The sequence below is a fragment of the Dermacentor variabilis genome, chromosome 5, assembly GCF_050947875.1.
Source record: "Dermacentor variabilis isolate Ectoservices chromosome 5, ASM5094787v1, whole genome shotgun sequence".
In the NCBI taxonomy this organism is placed as follows: domain Eukaryota; kingdom Metazoa; phylum Arthropoda; class Arachnida; order Ixodida; family Ixodidae; genus Dermacentor; species Dermacentor variabilis.
The window spans coordinates 182,366,494-182,388,917 of NC_134572.1; the positions used below are offsets into that span (position 1 = coordinate 182,366,494).

Below are 22,424 nucleotides of genomic sequence, written 5' to 3' on the forward strand. Positions count from 1 at the left end.
CCCTGTTCCACCAGCTTTTCCGTTTTTCTTTTCCTATACATCGAGCATCTTGCTTTTCTTTACGTATTTCTGTAGTCATCACACTTAGAATCCCAATGTATTCCCCCAGTTTGCTTGGCGATTCGCCAAGTTCTTCCTCGAGACATTTTGACCATATTTGGTATTTCCTCAGCGTTCAAACTTGAACTGGCCATATTGTGCTCCTTGCTCTCCTGTCGCAACTACATATCCCATTTTCAAAATGAGGCGTTTATTGTCACGCACTATGCTGCTATACCCTTCCTGGTCATCGACCATTTCTCTCAAGTATCATGAATTCCTTCAGTAATCAGGTCGTAATCCCTGGTCGATTCCCGATTTCCCACTTCCCACGTAGTCTGGCCTTCACATTTAGGCCCTGCATTCACGCTTAACGAGGTTATGTTGCTCAGAAAGATTTAGCATTGTCTTCCCGTTGTTGTCGGTATAATCATCTAGATGCTGTATGTGTCCATTCATGTCATCGATTAGGATAATTTCGGCACCATTATCGAAGCCAATAATACCGGCATTTAGACATTCCACTAACCTTTGATTCTTCTCTCTGGAATTGTTTCCGGTGTACATATAGCTTACGCCCAGCCAAGTTTTCTTCCCTCTCATTGTACACCAGTGAGCACAAGTATACGGACCACAGGGTCACCGAAAAAAAAACTGAATTTATTCGTAATTAATCTGCAGAAACTGAAATTGACGAGTACATTGAAATGTTCGCAATGCCAAGTTTGTGCTGCAGTTGTCAATTGCAAGTTTCATTCACAGGCAGGCAAATGAATCAGCTTTATCATGTAGTCCCTCTTCCGTATACTTTTTCTCACGGGTGTATATGATAACGAAAGATGCTTTTGACATTTTGATTTTACAACTGTCCATTTGACTCCCTGATGGATGAGCATTCTTACCCCCCTCCCTTTCTTTGCGATTTAGTCCTGTTGCACACTTCCCACACATAATTCACAATCATTAGCGGCTCTTGCTAGTATCGAAGGTGCATTTCTTTAACCGCATAAACCCGTATCTGTTCTCTATTCTACTGCTCCTCTATCTCCACCCACTTTTCCTTTCTTCTGCCGGCCTGCATTTTTATGTAGCCTACTGTATGCCGAGCTCCCTTTCTTGGTTTCCTCCTTTTTCTCTTAATGAAAGCGATGCTATTCCGAGGTTACCCTAGGAGGCTATTGATTACTACCTGCCCTGGCCTCCTGAGTGCCCGTGGGCCCCCTAAAAAACCAACAGCACGACCACCAAGTCGCCAGCCCACTTCTCGTGCAAGCCTTTAATTGAAGCAGATCCCGTATCGTTTAAAACGACCCCTCCTTCTAACTTCCCTCTTTACTTCGACAACCTCGAAGCCTCTCTCTCGGCTCATTTTCCATATCGCCTCATTAGCAGCCACTACGTCTCTTTGTACGTGACGGTCACGTACAGGCACCTCCGGCACCGTCAACACCACGATCTGCACTTGAAGGGACAGCTCGCGCAAGGCATCTACCACCTTCGCCAAGCGCTGGGCTAGTCCTGTCATTTTTTGTTTAGGACGCTATTTAGCCAACCTACCACTACGACAAGATTGCGTCTGTGGGCATTTTCGGCGAGCTTTGCTTTTGCTCGCTCCATGAAAGCCTCCAAAGTCGGTTCTGGAAATGTGCCTACCGCCACTCTTTTGTCATCTTTCACCCTCTCCGCAATTACATTTGAGCACCTAGCCAGGTTTGAGTCGCCGGCGATAAACACCCTTTCACTCGCTCCTTCTGCCGAGGCTTCTAGCTGGTTCCCTTTGTCCTCCTTTTTCGGCGAGTTGGACTTGACAAGGGGCATTGACGCCTAGGTTCAGGCTTTTCCTTTGTGGCCACATCAAGGTAGCTGCAGCTCTTTCCCGCTACTCCCTCCCCACGCTGCGCGCATTCCACGTGCTTTGTTGACACTCCCTCTCCTGTCATATTGGCAGACAGCGTTCCAATGTCACAACCATTCTCGTTCACGATGGCGACCCTGTTCGACTTTTCCTCGGCTGCTTAAGTCTTTTTCTTTCACCCCCTTTCGTGCATCACGTTCGATATTTAGCTCACTTTTGAGCTCTTCTACCTGTTTGACAACCTTATCCTGGAAAGCCTCCGTTTTCTTCAGCCTAGGATCTGCAGTGTGACCTATTGTTCTTTGAAAACGGCCTATCGGCGATTGCGAACATGCGATATGTGTAGCAGTACTGGTCAACACCTTCGCAGAGCGGAATGATCGTGATCGTGATGCCATTTTGCCTTGCATTTTTGAATTAAATTTACATTTATTTCCGACAATTATTTTCTCTAGGAGCTCTGATGAGGGGCAGCATATCTCACTGATGTGGTCCCAAAGTATTGTCAACACTAATACAGAAACCTCGAGGCTTACGAAAAGGGTTCTACTCAAAGTGAGGACGACGCAACCAGCTATGGGAAGGAGAATGATATGTGTAACGTTAAGGGATAAGAAAAGAGCAGATTGGGTGAGGGAGCAAACGCGAGTTAATGACATCTTAGTTGAAATCAAGAAAAAGAAATGGGCATGGGCAGGACATGTAATGAGGAGGGAAGATAACCGATGGTCATTAATGGTTACGGACCGGATTCCAAGGGAAGGGAAGCGTAGCAGGGGGCGGCAGAAATTTAGGTAGGCCGATGAGATTAAGAAGTTTGCAGGGACGACGTGGCCACAATTAGTACATGACCGGGGTTGTAGGAGAAGTATGGGAGAGGTTTTTGCACTGCAGTGGGCGTAACCAGGCTGATGATGATGATGAATTTAATACAGAGCAAGAAATAGTCGAAGTGGCATATACAACTGCAGTAACATACACTCCAGTGGCGTAGCTAAAAATGAAAACTACACGTTTTTGCTGAATAGCGTAAAAGTACAGAAGCATAGGCTCCGGAAACAACTGTGAAAATTATCATTAGCAAATAATACTAGAAAATGGACTAAATTTGCGTCTGTAACAGTATGTTTTCACAATTTTCTAAATACTTGCAATCAGGCTGGCTTCACATCTTGGGCTAGGTGAAAAATGGAAGGTAACTTTATAAATGCTACGTTAATATTGACACGTGTACTTATTTGTCTTTATCGGGCGACATGTATCACCGCCTAACAAATGTTATCGTACAGCGCAGGACGCGCTTGCATGTATCGGAAGCTTCTGGAATGTTATCGATGCTTCCATCCGCTGCCTGTGACCGAACCTTGTGTAATCTGATCGCTTGTGTACGCGACGCGAATAATGTAGAACTTTGTAGAAGGCACGCGGGTCCAAGGGATTACTCTGGAGCATTCGACGATTGATGTATAAAAGCGGACGCGCTTGACCCGCTGATCATATTTTCGACGATCGCCGACCGTATTCGCCGCTATCGTTGTGCTATAAGTGTAGCCTGTTTTGTGGGCACAGGTTCGCCCAATAAAAGTTATTTTTGTCGTTCACACTATTGCTACTGTGTTATTCAACGTCACCACCACGTGACAATATGCTGTGTCAGGTATGCTTCATACTGCTTTGTAATACGAGGAGTAGGAAAATGTGAAGTTCCGAAGTTGGAAAGGTCTGCTCGCTGCCATCCGCTTATATGAAACATTTTCGCACTGTGGCGTGTCTCGACTGGTGCAGATGTTCGCGTACATCATTTTAAGCTTTTATGCACAATTAGTTCAGCAGCTCTTTTGATCCAAAGCTCCACGATTATTCCATATGCTGGTTTCGTTTGCCTTCCCGTCATAATGCGATGCTGAAATACGAGATGCTTATCGGTGCAATAATGTGGCTTGGCTGAAACTCTCCAACAAAGCTATCAGTATAAAGAAACCATCATTATGCACATTGAATGTTAACTGGTCTTTTAATCCAAGCTTCCAACTTGAATGCATGTCCTTACTGGCCTAATTTATTTGCTTAAATCCGCGTTTAGTTAACAGAAAATACTTAATTTACGTGCAGCGTAAATATGGGTCACCTTTCTTGTAACCCTATGCCTTTGATTTACTGCATCTTCCATCTCTGTAGTCATGAGGCGGTAGCTGTAACTGTCGTTAACAGTTATGCCAAGAGAACCAATAAGCTTTTACGCTGAGAGCGCTGCTCGTAGGCGTCCTTTCCTGCGGCAAACGTAAGCGTCACTTGTAACTGAGCGAACGAGCACAACAAAAGACAGTTAACGCAGCGTGCACCCGAGGACAAAAAAGCGGCGACAACGAAGAAGCCCGAGGAGGTAAGCAGAGAGGATGGTGCAGCGGGATCATGAGGCGGAAAGCGGACGAAGATATGGCGAAAGAGCGAGGAAGAAAGCGGTGTAACGGCGGTGACCAGGGCCCGAATCATGACGGTTCGGAAGGGAACTGGTTCACTTGGCTTCATCTGATTGGTCAAAATTTCGCTTGCATCAGAGGCCGTCAGAGATAGCGTCAGATTACGATCACGTTACCCATCTGTCAATCATTTCCAAAGCAAACCCGTCTTTGGCTAAAAGCGGAACCAGCGAACGGGTAGTCCGCTTTAGGTTTCGTTGCTGTGGCTTGGCTGTTGGCTTGCGACCCTGGCCGCGCGCGCCGGTCGCACGGCCCCGGAGACATGCGGGCGTCGCGCGCACGTGCGTTGATTGCTTCGGAGGCTATTACTTGCCTTTGTCGTCTGCTCGGCGTTGCTTTTTCGGTGTCGACCACTGCTGGAAGTACGATACGCGTTCAAAGACTTGACGGATAATGAGTAGCACCGCTCCTGCCGGCTTTCTAAATAGACCTTTTGCAGGCTACGCTATCCATTAGAGGAGACTCGGATGCAAGCGTACCAGTGGTCATTCCACGTAGAGGAAGGAATTGCGCGCTTCGGTTCACCTCCACCAGACTGCAGCTCCCAGAGGTCGGTCGTAAGCGAAGCATTCATCGGAATGCCTATAGATCTCTGCTGCCTACACTGTTCACGAAGTTGCTCTGGCATTACTGTGTTGGCAGGTAGAAGGGCTGGGTCAGCTTTCCCGTGACCTCCGCTTCAAAGCCAATGCCAAGGAAATATTTGCATGGTGAGATTGAATTCCCAGTGCTATAACCAGCCTGAATGCATCGCAGATCGCCATTCAGCAATGAGAAGGTTTCAATCTAGGCTGGTCCAGCGCTTCCTTCGTTAGGCTGATAAAACCATACAGTCAGTACGGGAAGATATTGTGGAGATCTCTTATTTGGCTGCCCTTTATTCTCTAGTTCGGGAGTGCCGCACTTTGTTCTTCAATTTCACGGCACAGCGCGCACCCTCAGACCCACACTCTTCGATTTTACTTCCCGAAGGCAGTGCAACGCCCGTGTATCGTGATGATCGATTTCAAGTACCATTGCTTCTACCACGCGACGCGCTGGGGGGCAGATTGCAGGAACAGCGGCAGCGCGGCGGCGATTGAGTCACGTCCGTGCCGATGACGAAGGGCAAAAAAAACAAGGAAAATTGATATATTCGGCTTGTAAATGTGACCCTAAAAACCAGTTCAAGGTTTTCTTGCGCTCGCTACATAGGAAGTACTGGCAGTGCATTCCTGTTGCGTGCATCGTGCAAGCTCCTAGTAGCAGATGACATAGCGCTGCGCTCTGCCAACTCATTTACGCTTGCGATACCGTCTGTCGGCTTAAAATGAAAAAGAATGACATTAATAAATTACTTCTGCATTGCGTAAACACCCGGCACCACACGTTTATACTTCAGAACTTGCCGTATAATATTGAATTGTATTTTACTTATTTTATTTAGCAAGGAGAAACATTCTGCTGTTCCCCATTAGCTCGTCATATAATGTCGTACACTGCAGAGGTGGCACCCTCTGATCTATTGGTCGTGTCGTCCCCTTCTTCCACCTCCGGCTTGGGATTGGGACATTTAGAGATGTAAGCGGCGAAGTTAACGGTTCCATTTCCGAACCGCTATATGATTCCGCCCCAGGCATGCGGCGAGCGCGGAAGCAAAGCCCTGCCGTGGGCTTCGGACCCACTGCGTATGCGCTACTTCGCCTGCGGCGGCGCCGCCGCCGCTACAGAATGCGCTCCGTACGATGCGCGTTCCCGTGTTTACGTTTACTTTCCGAACAATGAGCGACGCAGCCGGTGGAAATGCTTCATCTGCCGGTGCTGCTAAACGAGCTGCCCGAGCAGAGGCTCGGCACCGCCGCCGAGAGCAGCCTGTCGTTCAGAATCAGATTATTTGCGACAGTAAACCGCGAATTCAAAACACATAAACAGCTGCGTCCAAAATCCGTATCAAGGATCATCGTCTGTGAAATTTTTTTCCCCGCTAACCACTTCTGCACCCTGCATTTTCTAAGCTTTGGAGTTTGCACGGAGAATTTCTTAGCTTCCTTATTATGCACAACTCATTCTGCGACTGGTATTAGCACTGCTATGTTGTAAGAAGTTCAATGCGTGTCATTCTTCAATCATTTAAAACAGGTTTCTACTTTTTCTCTGTTTTTTCTTCGCTGAATGACCAACTCAAAGAAACATTAACGGCGAAAGTTAAGGAAGTGTACAAGGTAAGAAAACAAGACAGGTCGAAGGTTCGCACACGTAGATGCTCAATTTACGTTCCTACCTGTCCGAGGGAGCCGTAGTTATACGAGGCGGGTCCTTCGATGAAGAAAATTGGAGCCTCGGTCAAGGCCGCGGGAACAACAAGTCGTTGCGTGCTGCCCGAAAAAATGGCGTTCCTCGAATGAAGCGCATTCAGCTCGTCACGCGCACGGCTTTGGTTGAGCGTCAAGCGTGTAAGTTGCGTCATCATCGCAGCATCTAGCCAGCTTTTGACAAACGATCCGCCGGTGCTGCTGGCCTGGTTTCTGTACTGCCGGTGGTCTCTGGCCGCTGTTATAGTATCTTCGGCTATGCCCACTGAGAAACGCACTTCGAAAAGCTTCCGCACAGCGTGCTCCAGCTGCCGACCTCTGAGCCAGCGCTGAAGCCCAGCTTCCCGCGCCATGGCTGTGCGTACGCGGTTGCCTACGGCCTCCGCAGCCGAAACTGCCTCCACGTGGATCGCTGCAAGCAAGCGCGCCCGAACGCATTTATAACGGAAGACCATGGCGAATAATTTTCGTTACATTTACCTCTTGGTTACAACTGTGCGATTATTAGCCTCCAAGATATCGGCTAATGCGACGAAGCCAAAATGCATCTGTCTCTTTAACCTTCTTGGCTAAAGGCCCAGGTTTTTTTTTTAATCCGACAGAATAAGCCCGTGATTGTTTATTTACCAGTAGCTTATTGCTGTTTCTCGTTTATCTACCTCAAGTACGTTGTTTAGTCTAATGATTCACTTTGCACATCTGAAAAACACGCCCTATGGCGACAATGATCAGAAACTGTACACAATGACACATACGTAATGTGTTAAGATTCAACATCTGCAGTGCCGCTATCGCCGAATCTTTATCACTGCCGGCAAGGCGCATGCTGGCAGGCTGCGTTGCCTTCTTTATGGATGAGCGCTCAGATAACCCCAGTTACATCCATGCGTTGAGGCTCTGCGGGAACGACAAAGGGACTACGCTCTAATGATCGTCGACATCGTGCTAGGAGAACGAAGCATGCGGCTGCACAATGTATGCATTTTGCCTGCGAATTTACAAGTAAGCTAATGAGATTTTTTCATATACACTTCAAGTAGCATAATATTGTGATTGGCGAAAAAGGGTCTTGGCAATGAAGCACACATTTTATCTATTTAGTTGCCATAAAGGGGCTAAGAATATGTAAAATATATAAAACTGGTAGGATAATATATTTTTGTTTGATATAAAGATGGCTGCGCGGTAATCGAAATGATTGTCTAGATTTTTCAGTCTGCCGACAAATATCTGAAGCAGGTTACGTTTTGTTTTGGTATTGTGTTGCGTGATCAACTTACAAATTCAGTTTTACGCCCAGACAACATCCAACATACACAAATAATAAAAAAGTGAAACTGATCTGAATACTTGCGGTATAATACGGGCGGCAATATTTGTGCCACAGTGCGCCATAATAGGAGAATTGCCGACACGAATGTAAGTATTTTATTGAAGTTGTCTGCTCAAATTCAAATCAGCAGACAACCTTGATTTGCTAGTGGCTTCAAAGCAAAGCACGGAGACATCATAAAAGCAGAACAAAATAGTATTCTCACTCAAGAACAATCACATATTCAAACTCCGCAAAATTGTGACGGAAATGGAGAAAAATTTAAGGAGCAGCGCTGCCATTACTACATTCGCAATTAAGCAGAGATTTTGTCCAATCATACGTCGTCCAAATCATATTCAAAAGCGTCGAACGTACTCGCTCAGCTTGTCAAAGCGGGAATATAGACAGAGTAAGAAGCACAAAGCACTGTGAAAAGCCATGGACGAATGAGGAGGACAGATCGCATGCGCCAAGCTTTGACAGATCGTCCATTTCAAACGGGCCACACGAAACCCATATACATACCAATATGCTATGCGCAGAGATATGCCGTTTTTTTCTTGCTACAGACAAACAAATTTTTGCCAGAAGATAGTCACACTCTCAAAGCGCACACTTGCACGCATTCATGAAGTGTATTGTCGATCCTACAAATTGTTTTGAACTTGCATGGCACTGAAAAAAAACTAATTTAACTCGTCTTCTTCGAGCCTATTTGAATGCATGCATGTTTTACGGCTGAAGGGCGTCATCACGGTATACATGTGTGCCTTGGTTACATATAAATCATTTGTTGTAACTTAGTGCTATTGTTGGGTCTCGTTTTCCAGCCGTTGTCTATTTAAGCGCTTTATATTTGTTACTACCGAATATCAACATGGATGGTCGCGAACTCTTGTGTAGAGAAAGGTATGCGCTCTGGAGCTTTCCGCAATATCCGGACAATTATGTCTACGTATTGGCGAGTTGTATCTACTGGAGAGCGACTCCAACATCCTGTTAATTATTCAGTGAACAATTTCTGAGCCAGAATTCTAGCAATTGCGAGTCGTAGATCGTGGTCTCGTTGTAGTTCACTTTACCACTGCTCAAGAAGCACTGGATTATACTCATTAACGTTGAAGCGATGTTCGCTCTATTTGATGTATATGTCACCTTGGCAAAATGGGACAAAATTTGCTTAAAATGCTTCTCACCACGTTCTGTGAAGCATATTATGAAGAAAGGTAAGGATTTCTACCAAGCTAGGTAGTACGCATGCACCTTAAATGGCGAACGAGCGTTCCACTTCCACAATGGCAATGCTCACCATGGGGCATGTATACCTGTGTAAACACAAATGTCTAATACTTCAATACTTTTTTATCGTAAGAAAAGATTTTCTGGTTTGGGCTTTTCACGGGCCATATTTCTAACAGTTTTTCTACTATACGCACTCCACAATAAGCATGGTTTAGTATTCTTTGATGAATATAGTTGCTGCTATAGCATAAGTGCATCTCTGGTTTGAAAAGTTGGGCTGGTAAAAGGCGTCAATAGCCAACGAGGATACTGGTGTTTCGTTTTGCATCTCGGTAGCACTCGCTCTCTGGTTTGTCATGCATGGCATTTCCATGGAGGCGAAATGCAAACATGCTCGTGTGCTTAGACAAAGGTAAACGTTGAAGAACCCCAGATGCTCAACTGTTATGGGGAGTCCCCCAGTAGGGCCTGCCGCATAATGAAATCGTATCTTGAATATGCTACATAAAACACCCCACTTATAGAAATCATACAATATGCAATGATAGATCTCCTATATTCCATGGATAAAAATCACACAGGCACATACTATCCAGCATTTGGCGATGTGAAGGCGTGGGCCAGTTATTGAAATATTGTGAATAAAACCGCTACGGACCCAGGATGGAGGGAGACCAGAACCCAGGGTGGTTGTGTTGTCGTCAGCCTCCGTCCTGTGTCTGTCGCGGTTTTATTCCCAATAACCAGCATTTGTATGTCGTTCATTGGAATGAAGAAGCAGGATTTCTCAAGCGCTCTTATCAAAGTTCAAATATCAGCTTCGTGTATAACGAAACGTAAATCACGACAATGTACAGCAAGTATACGTTGTTTCTAATTTACCTTAGTGTACTGTAATTCACACCCGCAGTGTTTTTGTGTCATTGCCCTGTAGAGCAGCGTCATTTTGCCCGATGACATATACCGCCGAATCGAGATGTTAAAGTGGTCAGAAGAAACTGAATAATCTAATGAAGTGCTTTATTACATACACGTAGATAAGAGTCAGGTACATAAATCTGACGATGTCAGTGCCATTTAGCTATTCACACTGGTAGTTCCCTTATGTCTCAGAATGCTGCGTGGCTGAACGGAGCGCAAGAAGTAATGTGTGACGCTCAGTACTGTGCAAATATGTTCAGTAATTAGCTATGAAGTTATATTCTTGTATCGAAGTGACATCACAGCCTTTATCTTCAGTTTTTCAACAAACGGAGTTAATTAGCATATCATGTACGACGTTTATTGCAGCAGTTTATTTTATTCCGATTGAGCTCTAATATACAACACATAAAGTCTCATACTCACGGGACAACGGCCTGCTGAGTGGAACACTCATGACTCGGGAAACCTTCTGGAGGCAATAGTGCTTGGCCTGAAATAAATTATGAATGTATTCTTATCAAATCGATAACCCCTAACTTTTATTCTTTTAACTTTATCGATTATATGTCCCTGCTTTATAACCAACAGCTAAGGCCTTATTATACAAGAGCCAAAAAAATTAATTCTGAATCAGGTAATCAGCGCATTCTTCTAAACACAGGTGCACTGCCCTCAGTAGGAGGCGCTTGCTTCGTGCGTAGTACTCTGGTAAATAGACAACACTCGTGCGGCATCTCACCGAAAGCACATTGTCGTCTTTTTCTTTGTTTTAGCCTAGTAAAGCTGCTCTGTTTAATTGTGAATCTGAACTGGTTAGTTCGACAACATGCATCAGCCTTGTCACTTAACGTTCGCTACGTACATCTACTAAAAGTACGTACGTCTACTAAAAATGTCTACTAGTACGTCTACTAAAAGGATCACAGATGTGCGCGCTGTAGAAAGGAGACACGGAGTCCTTCCTTCTTTTCGCGAAAGGTCGACCCTAATTCCGTATGGCTGTGAAAAGAATAATTTTAGCTGCGCTGAACATATCTGATTAGAGATGTATCCCATATAGGCAGACAGTGGAGTGGAAAACAGGGGTAGCCGATATTTTCCTTGATGTCAGGAAAACATGAAGCTGGCCATGCCATGTAATGCGAAGGGCGAATAACGGGTGCTTTATTAGAATTAAACGATGATTGTCAATAGAAGAGAAGCCCAGTCGAGAAATGCAGAAAATTGGGTGGCGCCATGAAGATAGAAAATTCACAGGCTTAAGATTGGAGTAAGAGGGCGCAAGAAAAGGGTAATTCAAGATTCCTGGGAGACTACTTCGTACTGTAGTGGACACAGATGGGATGATCAGGACCAAATAACAAGAAGATTGGAATGCAATCTCATGCGGATCGTGGTATGAACACTTCCTTGTTCACACCACACTCGCAGTCAGGACATATGCATTTAGTTGAGCACGGTAACGATTTATACGAAGGTCATTATTTTATTTATCAACTTCAATATACTGCGGGCCGAGGTTACCGGTCCACGCAGGATGGTCATAATAAATATACAGACATTGACTTGAGCAAGGGGGAGAAGAATGTTAACATTCATGAGTGAGCTAACGATCAAAACGTGAAGGAATACAAGAAAATAGGAACACAAAATAAATAAACAATAAATAAATGAATAAATGAATAAATATTAACCCACATGTGGGCTGCGATGTGTTAAATTTGCAGACACGAGATTTCCTTCTAATAATTGGATGGATTGGTGAACTGATGCCATTGCTGAAATGTGACGTGGTCCTTCATGCATCAGTTCACCATCCATCCAGTTATTAGAGAAGTAAATGTCCTATCTGCTAATTTAACACATCTCAGCCCACCTGCGATCTCAAGTCATGCTTCTCGTGTTTATCACGCCGTTTATATTTTCACTCTCACTTCTTTGCGTATATATTGCGCGCTCTTGAGAATTTCTTGAGTGTCAGCGCGTGTGTCATGTGCCCCTTTTATGTGTCCCGCCTTTGCGATGCTTGCTGAAGTACCAGTTGACATTCCTCGCTTAAAACCATGTCAATGGGGAGAGAGAATTCCATTCTTTGTTATAAAAACCAGAATTTCTCTCGCTGTTATGTGTTTTAACAACTTGCAAGACGCACATGTTATGGAGACTGAATGAATTTGTCACGTTTCTTGTGGATAGGCACTACACCGTCGTAGTGCCAATCATCGGGTATGTTCCCAGGCAATAATGAAACTTGAAAGATTCAGGTTCTACATTCTGCTATATCAGGGGCATAACGTTTCAGGAAAGAGTAAGAAAGGCCGTCGGTACCGAACGTTTTTCAATGTTTAAGTAAGAAGCAGTTTACCCACCGTGGTTGCTCAGTGGCTATGGTGTTGGGCTGCTGAGCACGAGGTCGCGGCATCGAATCCCGGCCCCGGCGGCCGCATTTCGATGGGGGCGAAAACACCCATGTACTTAGATTTACGTGCACTTTAAACGAGAGCCCAGGTGGTCTAAATTTCCGGAGTCCTCCACTACCGCGTGCCTCATAATCAGAAAGAGGTTTTGGCACGTAACACCCCATAATTTAATTTAATTTTAAGAAGCAGTTTCAAAACACCTTCCACTGATGCTGTGTAATCTTGCACTCATAAGCAAATTTATGGCAGAATTAAACACTGGGTAGGGATGCCGCTGTAGTGTCGATATCATTATCAAATACATTTTGGAAGTATTGATTTGGCACTCGGCTATTTTTCCGTCTTGTGTCACTAATTGACCGTTCAGTTTAATTTATTTTATGTGATCCAGGCCTGACAGTCCTAGCCTGTCAGGCAGTCCTAGACAGTCCTAAAGGAGCCCAGGTGGGCTAAATTTCCGGAGTCCTCCACTACCGCGTGCCTCATAATCAGAAAGAGGTTTTGGCACGTAACACCCCATAATTTAATTTAATTTTAAGAAGCAGTTTCAAAACACCTTCCACTGATGCTGTGTAATCTTTCACTCATAAGCAAATCTATGGCAGAATTAAACACTGGGTAGGGATGCCGCTGTAGTGTCGCTATCATTATCAAATACATTTTGGAAGTATTGATTTGGCACTCGGCTATTTTTCCGTCTTGTGTCACTAATTGACCGTTCAGTTTAATTTATTTTACGTGATCCAGGCCTGACAGTCAGAAAGAAAACGATCCACTTCTGTGGATTGCTCTTATTATATTCTGAGAGCCTGGTACTGAAATACCGTCGCTTTGCCAGACTAAGTGCCTAGAGAATGCTTAATCTCACGAAAAAGCTGCGTTCCGGTCTTATATTGTGTACCAAGTCTTTTTAATTTTCGTTTGGCCGACTGATGCGATGGGAGTGGTGTGATCGACTGATACGAGTGGGGTAACCTATCCAGATGTATCCTATTCCTCCCATTTTGTCTGATTTGTTTTTACATACTGATGTTCCTGCAGTCTTATTTTTCAGCAGATCGAGTAAACTACAAGCCAAAGTTGAGTGTTTTTGTCTGTTTTTGTGGAATCGACGTTGACCGCCTACATGTGGTACCCGCCAATGAGAAGGTACAGATGCAAGTGCTTTAAAGTTAGCTTCTAGTACAACCGCACTAATGGTAGAAAATGTCCCCAGCTTCTCGAGCGCGGCCAGTCGGAATTTTCAGAGAAGTAGCGGGAACAGACGGCAACTACTTAATCTCCCACCAAAAGCGAGTCACGTATTCACGTGACCCGCAATATGACGGCTTCTGTCCCTGCATGCTGGCAACGCGCCGAGGAAAACTAGGTGGGTAAAGGCGCGTGCTCTTCTGGATAAGTGTCAAGCCAATCGAAGAAACTCGGCATATTACGGGGTGTCCCATGACTGCCGCGTCCCCCATATCGCGGGTCCGTGCTCTCTGCGCGTCAGGGCTCTGCTGTGCAAGCGTGCTCCCGCGTGCGTTTTCCTACTATAGTGAACGTACAGTGAGCAATACTTGCGTTTAGAGAGCTTATAGTATTTGCAAGAGGTTTTGTAGACCTTCGCATCGATTGGCGCTGCTCCGTGCGCGAGCGGCCTCCGGAGCCGTGATTCCAGATATGTGCCACGTATGAGTGCGGCGAAGAGGCGCGTGGCGACGAGCCTCCTTCCGTCGGTCGGGCTTGCTGCTCGCACCAAGAGGTCGACGAGCCGTAGAGCGCTGAGGCTGGTCAGCACAGCGTCATCGGCCCCGAACAGGCGGCCGCTACCTTTGGCAACGAGGCGTGCCCAGCGACCTGTAAAAGCAAGACCAGAAAAAAAGATGAGTTTCATTGGCAAACAGCGAAACTAGGTACGCAGATAACTGCACCGCACGACGTCCTTTGTAGTAAAATTGCCTTATAGCTGATGTGATAGAGATAAAGAGGAAAATGTTAAGTTGGTCAAGTCGCGTAACGCGACTTCACCAACTTTACAAACAAAAGGCCTGAGATGGATAACAGAAGGCCTCAGTGAAACAGAATGCATGCATGAGATATAAATACAATCAACGTCTTTTACAAGTACACCTGATACAATATTAGGAGATCTACAGGAGCGGAAACGGCTGACGCAAGACCGGCTAATCAGAAATCACTAGAAGAAGCCTCTGTCCAGCAGTGGCCACAGAAGAGGATGAAGATGATGATTTGTGACGCCCATGGTGACACACGCTTGATATGCGTGCTTCACGTGTTTCTACCTGTCTCTACAACACTCCAAACTATATTATAGAAAATAAACTCATTTTGCCCTATAGCGGCAGCGCGGGGCACAAAATTACTCCGTATTGAGCATGAAAAATATGTGTGCTATTTATTATTGGGATAATTAGTTGTTCATATTTATTTATTTATTTATTTATTTATTTATTTATTTATTTATTTATTTATTTATTTATTTATTTTTTATTTATTGTACCTTACAGGTCTCTGCGTGGGGCATTGGGTAATGCGGGTTAACAACGCGCGAGGAAAATACACTGGGGACAACCAATAATAACAATAAAAGAAGATGAGCGCGACGCATATAAATAGGGGTTACAATAAGGTATGCATATATGTGTATGCAGCATTAAAGCCAGCAACAAACTTCGGAGGTAGCAGAGTTATACACAGCTTTAAAAAGTGAAACGTGAAGAAAAAATCACGTTTGGAAGAAAGGAGCCCAAATTAAAACATACATGCATGATTGAGACAGGACGAGCACCTTCGTCTTTCCTCTGTGTACGTGTTAATATGAACACATCTTGTAATGTCTAAATGAGCGCAAGTATTTTACGCAGTACTGCTCTTTCATAAGGGCGGCTCCAACCAGGGGTGGCTGACGTTGCCTCATGCCAGCTGCTTGCTATTTCCTTCCCGTCCACGTGATCCTGCGCCTCACCTATTAACTCGGCTAGGATGTGTCCAGTTCTTTCATCTTTTATCACTTATCCTAGCCTGTTTATCTTCGTTATTTCGTTTTTGACCCTTTCCTCCGTTATACACACGAGCTCCGTCCTTGCTGCAATTAGTTCTTTCTTGAGATACATCGATGAAGCAAAACGCCTCTAACTGCCTCTAACTAAAGAACTGTTCCCAATGTCACCAGCTTCAAGTTTCACTGTTTTGAGCCTCGTGCTGCAATAATCGTCACTCTTGAATTGACAAAATTATTCATGCCCTATAGCACCCACACTATTCAGCGCTCTTATCTAGGCATGTTGATTTAGGCATCCTTTCTCCTACAAACCTTTGCATGTTTTTCATTAACCTGGTGTTTACATGATTACATGTTACAGTTTACAAGTTTAGCATTTTGCGAGGCAGTGACTTTTACTCACTCCAAGAGCGCTAAAAGTAATCGGCTTGCGCTTCGAGTGGAGATATGGTTAAACCATGACGGTGTAATACAGAGGACTTATGCACAAACCTGAAGACACGCTGCCAGGAGTGAATCGGTTGAACTCACGGACTTTCATGACGACAGCGTCGAGCACGTTAGACGCATTCTCTTTTATATCGTTCGTGATGAATCCTGCAACTGTAACAGAAAAAGAAACGTTTTCACAATACTTAAGGGGTACATTCCGCAGTAGGGCTGCTGAAATTATTGATTTAGGTTTGGGAGGGTGTATTCGTACAATCGTTTACGTGATCGCAGCGGAGAGTTGGAGTCGCACATCTCGCATCATATGCGTACGCGACATGGGTGCTGCAATTCTTTCACTCGGCCGTAATACAACCTTATAAGTCAAAACACGCACTGCAAGCACTCCACAAACAAGTAACAATAACGCAAGACACATCAATACAAAACCCAATGAAACGGAGCGTGTCGGTGAATTATGCAAGAATATCAAAATTGTCAGTAATATATATATATATATATATATATATATATATATATAAATATATATATATATATATATATATATATATATTTACGAAGGACATACCGCGCGAGTCTGGAACTTCGTAGATGACTCATGGCGCTTCACAAAGATAAAGTTACGGTTTCTTAATTTGTAATTGGTATACACGGTGTGGTATGAGGTCGGTGGTTGCGTTACATCATAATAAAGGTGTTTCATATCTTGCAATCATACTTTTAGTGGGACCTGCTAAAACAATTGCGCAAAATAAGAAATTAAAACGCCGCCATTTTCGTTATTCTATTTAAGGACTATCCAGTGTCTTGGTCATGGCCCATGTCAAAGCCATGTTTTCTCTTTCTTCCTTGTTTCATGAGGTATAAGTACTAGGCTATGTAGCAATCATGATTTTGGAAGCTGTTTCAGAGTGTGAAAAGGAAGGCAATTGTTTGCATTTAACATCACATTTAAAATATCCTTCCACTAAATTCTATTACACTGATTATGGAGGCGAACTATTTTGAGAAAGTACGTAAGTTACATTGATACAGGCTCTAAGCTAGGTATCGTGATTCACAAAGCGGGTAAAAAATGGTGGTAACCTAAAATATTTCTCTATTCCAAAATATCAGGCTTCACCCGTAACAAGCCATTACATTTGTTAAACGCTTAGGCATTATTAAGCATCATGCCAAGCTTGCATATCAGAACCCGAAGGAAACTTGGAAGTGAACTTGGACCGCTTATTCTATATTTACTCTATGCTCAATACTGGCTCATAGACTAAGAAGGAGAGAACTAGGAGAGACCATTACGTGACACATTTGAGGCCAGAATAACCGGCCTAAGAAGGGATCATGTAGCGGTTAGTTTTGAGTTCTTCCCTTACTAAGCTAGTCACACTCAGCCCACGCTCACCCAAAAAGAGCAACGGGTGCGAGAGGTGCATGCACTTTGGCAAAACGACGACTGCGCAGATTGCAATAAAAACCACTGAAGTTGTCCGAACATAATGGGACAAGACATATACATAGCGGCTGGCAAGGTGCCCAGATTAGTGCAGCTTGTTTTAAACCTACCGCGAACCAAGCAATCTGGGTCGAGTTGTCTAGCAAGGTCACGTGCAGCCCAATTTTTAGAGGGAGGAAAGGCGAAAGACTTCGATTCAGGGAGTGTTGCTTTGCGAAGGATGGTAGCGTGGCATGATACTCACTCCTAGTTTATTTCCTTCCACCATGAGTAACTGTCACAAGTGAAATCCACCGTAGTTGTGGATAAACGAACCTCGTTTCTCCAAAGGAATGATGCTCTCTCTGAAGTCTTTTGATGCTATACTTTGAGGTGGCATTCCGTGAAGGCGCAGGACATCGTGGTAGTACACCTGAAGCTGAGAATGGCGTGCTTTGGATACCAGCCTGAACCACTGGAAGTCTTCATTGTTTAGACTCAGCTGCAGAGAAACACCACAATTTAGGGACGTTTCAAGAGGTACACCATAATAACAACGCAAGTTTATTTCATATCTTTGCTTTAGTTGCTACACGGTTTACTAACCGCCATGGTTGCTTCGTGGCTAGGGTGTTGGGCTGCTAAGCGTGAGGTCGCGGAATTCAATCCCGGCCACAGCGGCCCCATTTAAATGGGGGGAGGGGGAATGAAAAAACACCCGTGAACTTAGATTTAGGTGCATGTTAAAAAACCCCAGGCGGTCCAAATTTCCGGAGTTCCCCGCTATGGGATGTCTCATAATGAGATCGCGGTTTAGGCACGTGAACCCCATAATCTAATCTGATCGACGTGGTTTACTAATTTAGCACTCTAGAATTACTAGAATTAGCACTCTCATCAGGCTATCGATTTCGTACAAGACGAGCTTGGTGTATTGGAAAGTTTGTGAACACTGTCGTCATTCGGACAGCGAGATTGGTGTGATCGGACTGACGCGAGAGGCGCAGGCTGACACTCCCATGTTTGAATTACACATGCGAGCGACACGGAGAGGTTGACATAGAGCTGTAGATGGAGGTAAAATTTGCGAGTTGTATTTTCATATTCCTTCATTCTTTTATCCCGATTTTGAAGTCCCCTGACTACTGAACATGAAGCAAATTAAGGCATGCGCAAATCATCTATGATCTATGTCATGCGAAGCATTTACATAACTTATAGACGATGCAAATGTGTTCGTAGAGTGGCTGCGGCGGTATGACGACGATGGTGTGAGGACAACTACATGACAACCACGGGATGATGACGCTGGAGTGACGACGGTGGTATGACGCGATGCCGACTGTGTGACTATGACGCCATGACAACCAGACATGATCATCGAGTAACAGATGGAGTAACTACGACGGTATGAGGACAATCGTGTGAAGACAATGGTGTCGCGACAACATGATATCAATGGTATGACGATGTTAAAATGATTAAAATTGTATGACAATGACAGTATGCCAACGACGGCGTGCGGATGGATGATGGCATTACGACAAAAGGATGACGTGTGCAACGACGACGAGTGACGGCAAATATATGATGGCAATGGGTTGGCGCCGGTGCAATCGCTACAACAAAATGATGGCGATGGAACGAACATGACGGTATGACGCAACTTTGTGATCAAGACGTGATGTTGTCAATGGCATGATGGCGACGGTATAATGACGCACTGGCGGCTACAGAGCGAAAACTGCGGAAAGACGACGACAGGAAAACGAAAGCATGACCACATTGTCATGAAATCAATCAAATGACGTTGACCAAATGACGACGGCATGACAATGACGGATTGTTGGTTTTGGTGCCTATGGCGGCGCTCCCGTCCACCACCAGCCGGCGCGAACCGCTCTAATTCGCACAATCTCCACTGTTTTTTTTTTTTTGGCACAGTATTCGGCGGCGTAAATTTAGAGCTGCACTATGTCTGGGCTCAGGCGACATATTTTGGAGACAAAATTGGCGCGCTCTTGTGCGTGGCCTCGCGCTGACCTCGGCTAAAACCAAGCAAAAAAAGATGCTTCGCATTTAAAAATGGACTAGTGCGTCTACCATTGTGCTTTTTTTTCATAGCTGACTTTTTGTCGGCTGCAAGAGGCCTTTACCTGACCAAAAATGGAACCTCTTGTGCTCAGAGAGCGAGGGAAGGAAATTTTTATGAATGAATTATTTATTGCTCGGTAAACCGTAGAGTTCCACAGCAAGCTGGAAGTACTTGAGCGCATTTCGATTTGTACATTTTTTTTACACAGCAGTTCAACCGTGCAGAAATATGTCAACGTTTACGGGCGATAAAACAAAGCGAGCTTTGCGTGCTCCATTGTGCTTGGTGTACGCATGGCTTCGTTTTCGCATGTGAATCTGAACTACGGTGAAATAATATAAGATGTGTATGAACTGGCCTTGAAGCGAAACAGATGACTAACTCATGTTGCACGCTTTCTGAGACAGATGGCACGGACGAGCGGGAGCTATCCGTCCGTGTCCCGTTGGCTTGGCCTATGTGCATTAGGAAAGCGCGCTCAATTATATTAAACAGTAACGCGTGTGATGCTGATATTATTATCGGTATAGAAACGTGGTTCACCGAGCATATTGATGATAATGAACTATCGTTGTCGAAGTCATTTGTTGTTTTTCGCAGAGACCGAAAGCTGCCGCGCGGAAGTGTTGCAATGACTGCTGTTAAAAAAGAATTTGAGCCGTGATTTATACCTGTTAACTCGCCGCATGAAATGATTTCGATTGATACCCGTCATTGTCACGTGCACTGCGTTATTATACCGACCTCCCCATAGCCAGCCGGATTTTGTCGATCTTTTCAACGATGCTATCGAACAGGCCACACACAAGGTCCCGAATGCCAGACTCATTTTGGCCGGTGATTTTAATTATCCGGCAATAGACTGGTTGACTCCTACAGTCACAGGTAACAATAATCGTCAGGAATGCCTTCACTTTCTGCATACTGTACACCTGCGTACCATTTCCCAATTGGCAAAAAACCCTACACGAGGCTAAAATATTCTAGATCTGGTATTTACTAACCATCCGGAATGCGGAAACACTCTTGTTTTTTGAAGAACTAAGTGACAATAGGGCCATTCACTGCACTATGGAGGCACCATGACCAAAGAAAACAAAGGAAATGAAAACAATACTTGATTATACACGTGTAAATATTGCCAAAATGAGCCGTATGTTCACGGCTTTTGGGGCCGAATTCCTGCTCAATTTTGCAAGTCGATCAGTTAACCACAACTGGTCTTTATGTAGAGACAATATTAAAAAACTAGAAGATTGTTGTGTGCCAAAATTAATTTTCTCGTCCAAAGCGGACGATCCTTGGTTCACACGTGATGCCAAAAGAGCTATTAACAAGAAAAAAATGGGCGTTTAGAAAAGCCTCGAAATCAAATACCGATATAGACTGAGAAAACTAGAAAAAGCTGTCAATCTTTACAGAGACGTCAATAAATGAAGCTAAAAACAAATACTTTAACTGTACATTACCTAATCTGATGATCACCGACCCTGGAAACATTTGGCGGGTAATAAACCCGAAAAAAAGCTATCGAGCGTACAACTCAAATGTGAAAATGGTGACCACTGTCGATAGTAGAAACTGCTTAATATTTCAATCAATATTTCGCTTCGCTCTTCTCAGGCGAGCTGCCGCTACAATCTACGATGCCGCAACTGCACGCAATCCCGCACAAGTTTCCACCTATGTCAATAACAGAAGCAAGCGTAGCACTTGCAACAGAGAGGCTTCCGTGCGAAATTTGCCTTGGGCCGGGTGTTATCAGTGCAAAACTTTTGAAGCTAACATCAGATAATTCATCTTACTTATTATCACTAACCTGGAATGACCACTAAATGTCCAGTTTATTATCACTAAACTGGACACTGGAATTCTTCCAGTCATTGCGCATGTAGTTCCTTGTCTTAAATCTGGAGGTAAACAATTCGCTAACAATTACTGTGCCATTTCTCTCACATCTAACTACTGTAAACTACTTGAGCATATCATATACAGTCAAATACTGTTTCACGCTGAATCTAATAAATTACTTTTCGATAACCAACACGGCTCGTCAGAAAAACCGATCCTGTAAAGCGCTGTTGTTTGAGCTAGTAACTTATTTACACACCTGCATCAATGGGTCATTTTTCATCGATGTGATTTTTATTGACTTTTCTAAAGCATTCGAAGGCGTCCCTCACCAACGTCTACTAAAAAAACTACGTAGCCACACCTAGATGACCGAACATTTATCTGGGCTAAGGGATTTTTAGCCAACAGACTTCAGAGTGTTAAAATCGATCACTACGTATCTCACCACACGCATGTCAAGTCTGGAGTCACACAAGAATCAGTTTTGGCACCACTATTATTTTTAATCTACGTAAACAATATATTCACTAACATTTAGTCTTCCATACGTCTTTTTGCTGATGACTGCGTAATATATAAAGAAATAGGAATCCAGAACGACACTTCAACCCTGGAATCCGACTTAACGACTCCTTCAGAATGCTGCAGAAAATGGCAGATGAAAATTAACATCGAGAAAACTAAACGTCAAATTTTGTCCCTAGTCGCAACTACTTGCCTAATGTGTACCTAATTACCAATTCTGCAGTTGAAACAATTTCGCCGATTAGATATTGAGGAGTTCTGTTCACTTGCAATCTAAAATGGAATGATCATATAGAAGTAATCACTACCAAGCTTTTAGAGAGCTTGGCGTTCTAAAACGCCGCTAACGCATTGCTAATTTCGACACCAAACTTCAGGCATTTAATTGGTTAATAAATCATCATTAGAGTACGCTTCTAACATATGGCATCCACATCAAGCTTACCTTACTGACATGCTGGAATAGATTCAAAGTAGAGCCGCTAGATTCATCTCGTC

At 44.2% G+C, this 22,424-nt stretch overlaps 1 protein-coding gene across 1 annotated transcript in view; it reads right to left on the minus strand.

Annotated features, from left to right (window-relative positions):
* LOC142582056 (neprilysin-3-like) overlaps positions 1-14,390 on the minus strand; it is a 79,524-nt gene extending 65,134 nt beyond the window's left edge. Inside the window, exons 1-3 of the mRNA XM_075691477.1 lie at positions 14,170-14,390; positions 10,570-10,636; positions 6,635-7,077 (exon numbers count right to left, since the gene is read on the minus strand). Of these exons, the coding sequence (XP_075547592.1) occupies positions 6,635-7,077; positions 10,570-10,600 (474 nt within the window). The 5' untranslated portion in view covers positions 10,601-10,636; positions 14,170-14,390. The remainder of the gene's footprint in view (positions 1-6,634; positions 7,078-10,569; positions 10,637-14,169) is intronic.
* Between the last annotated feature and the right edge of the window lie 8,034 nt (positions 14,391-22,424).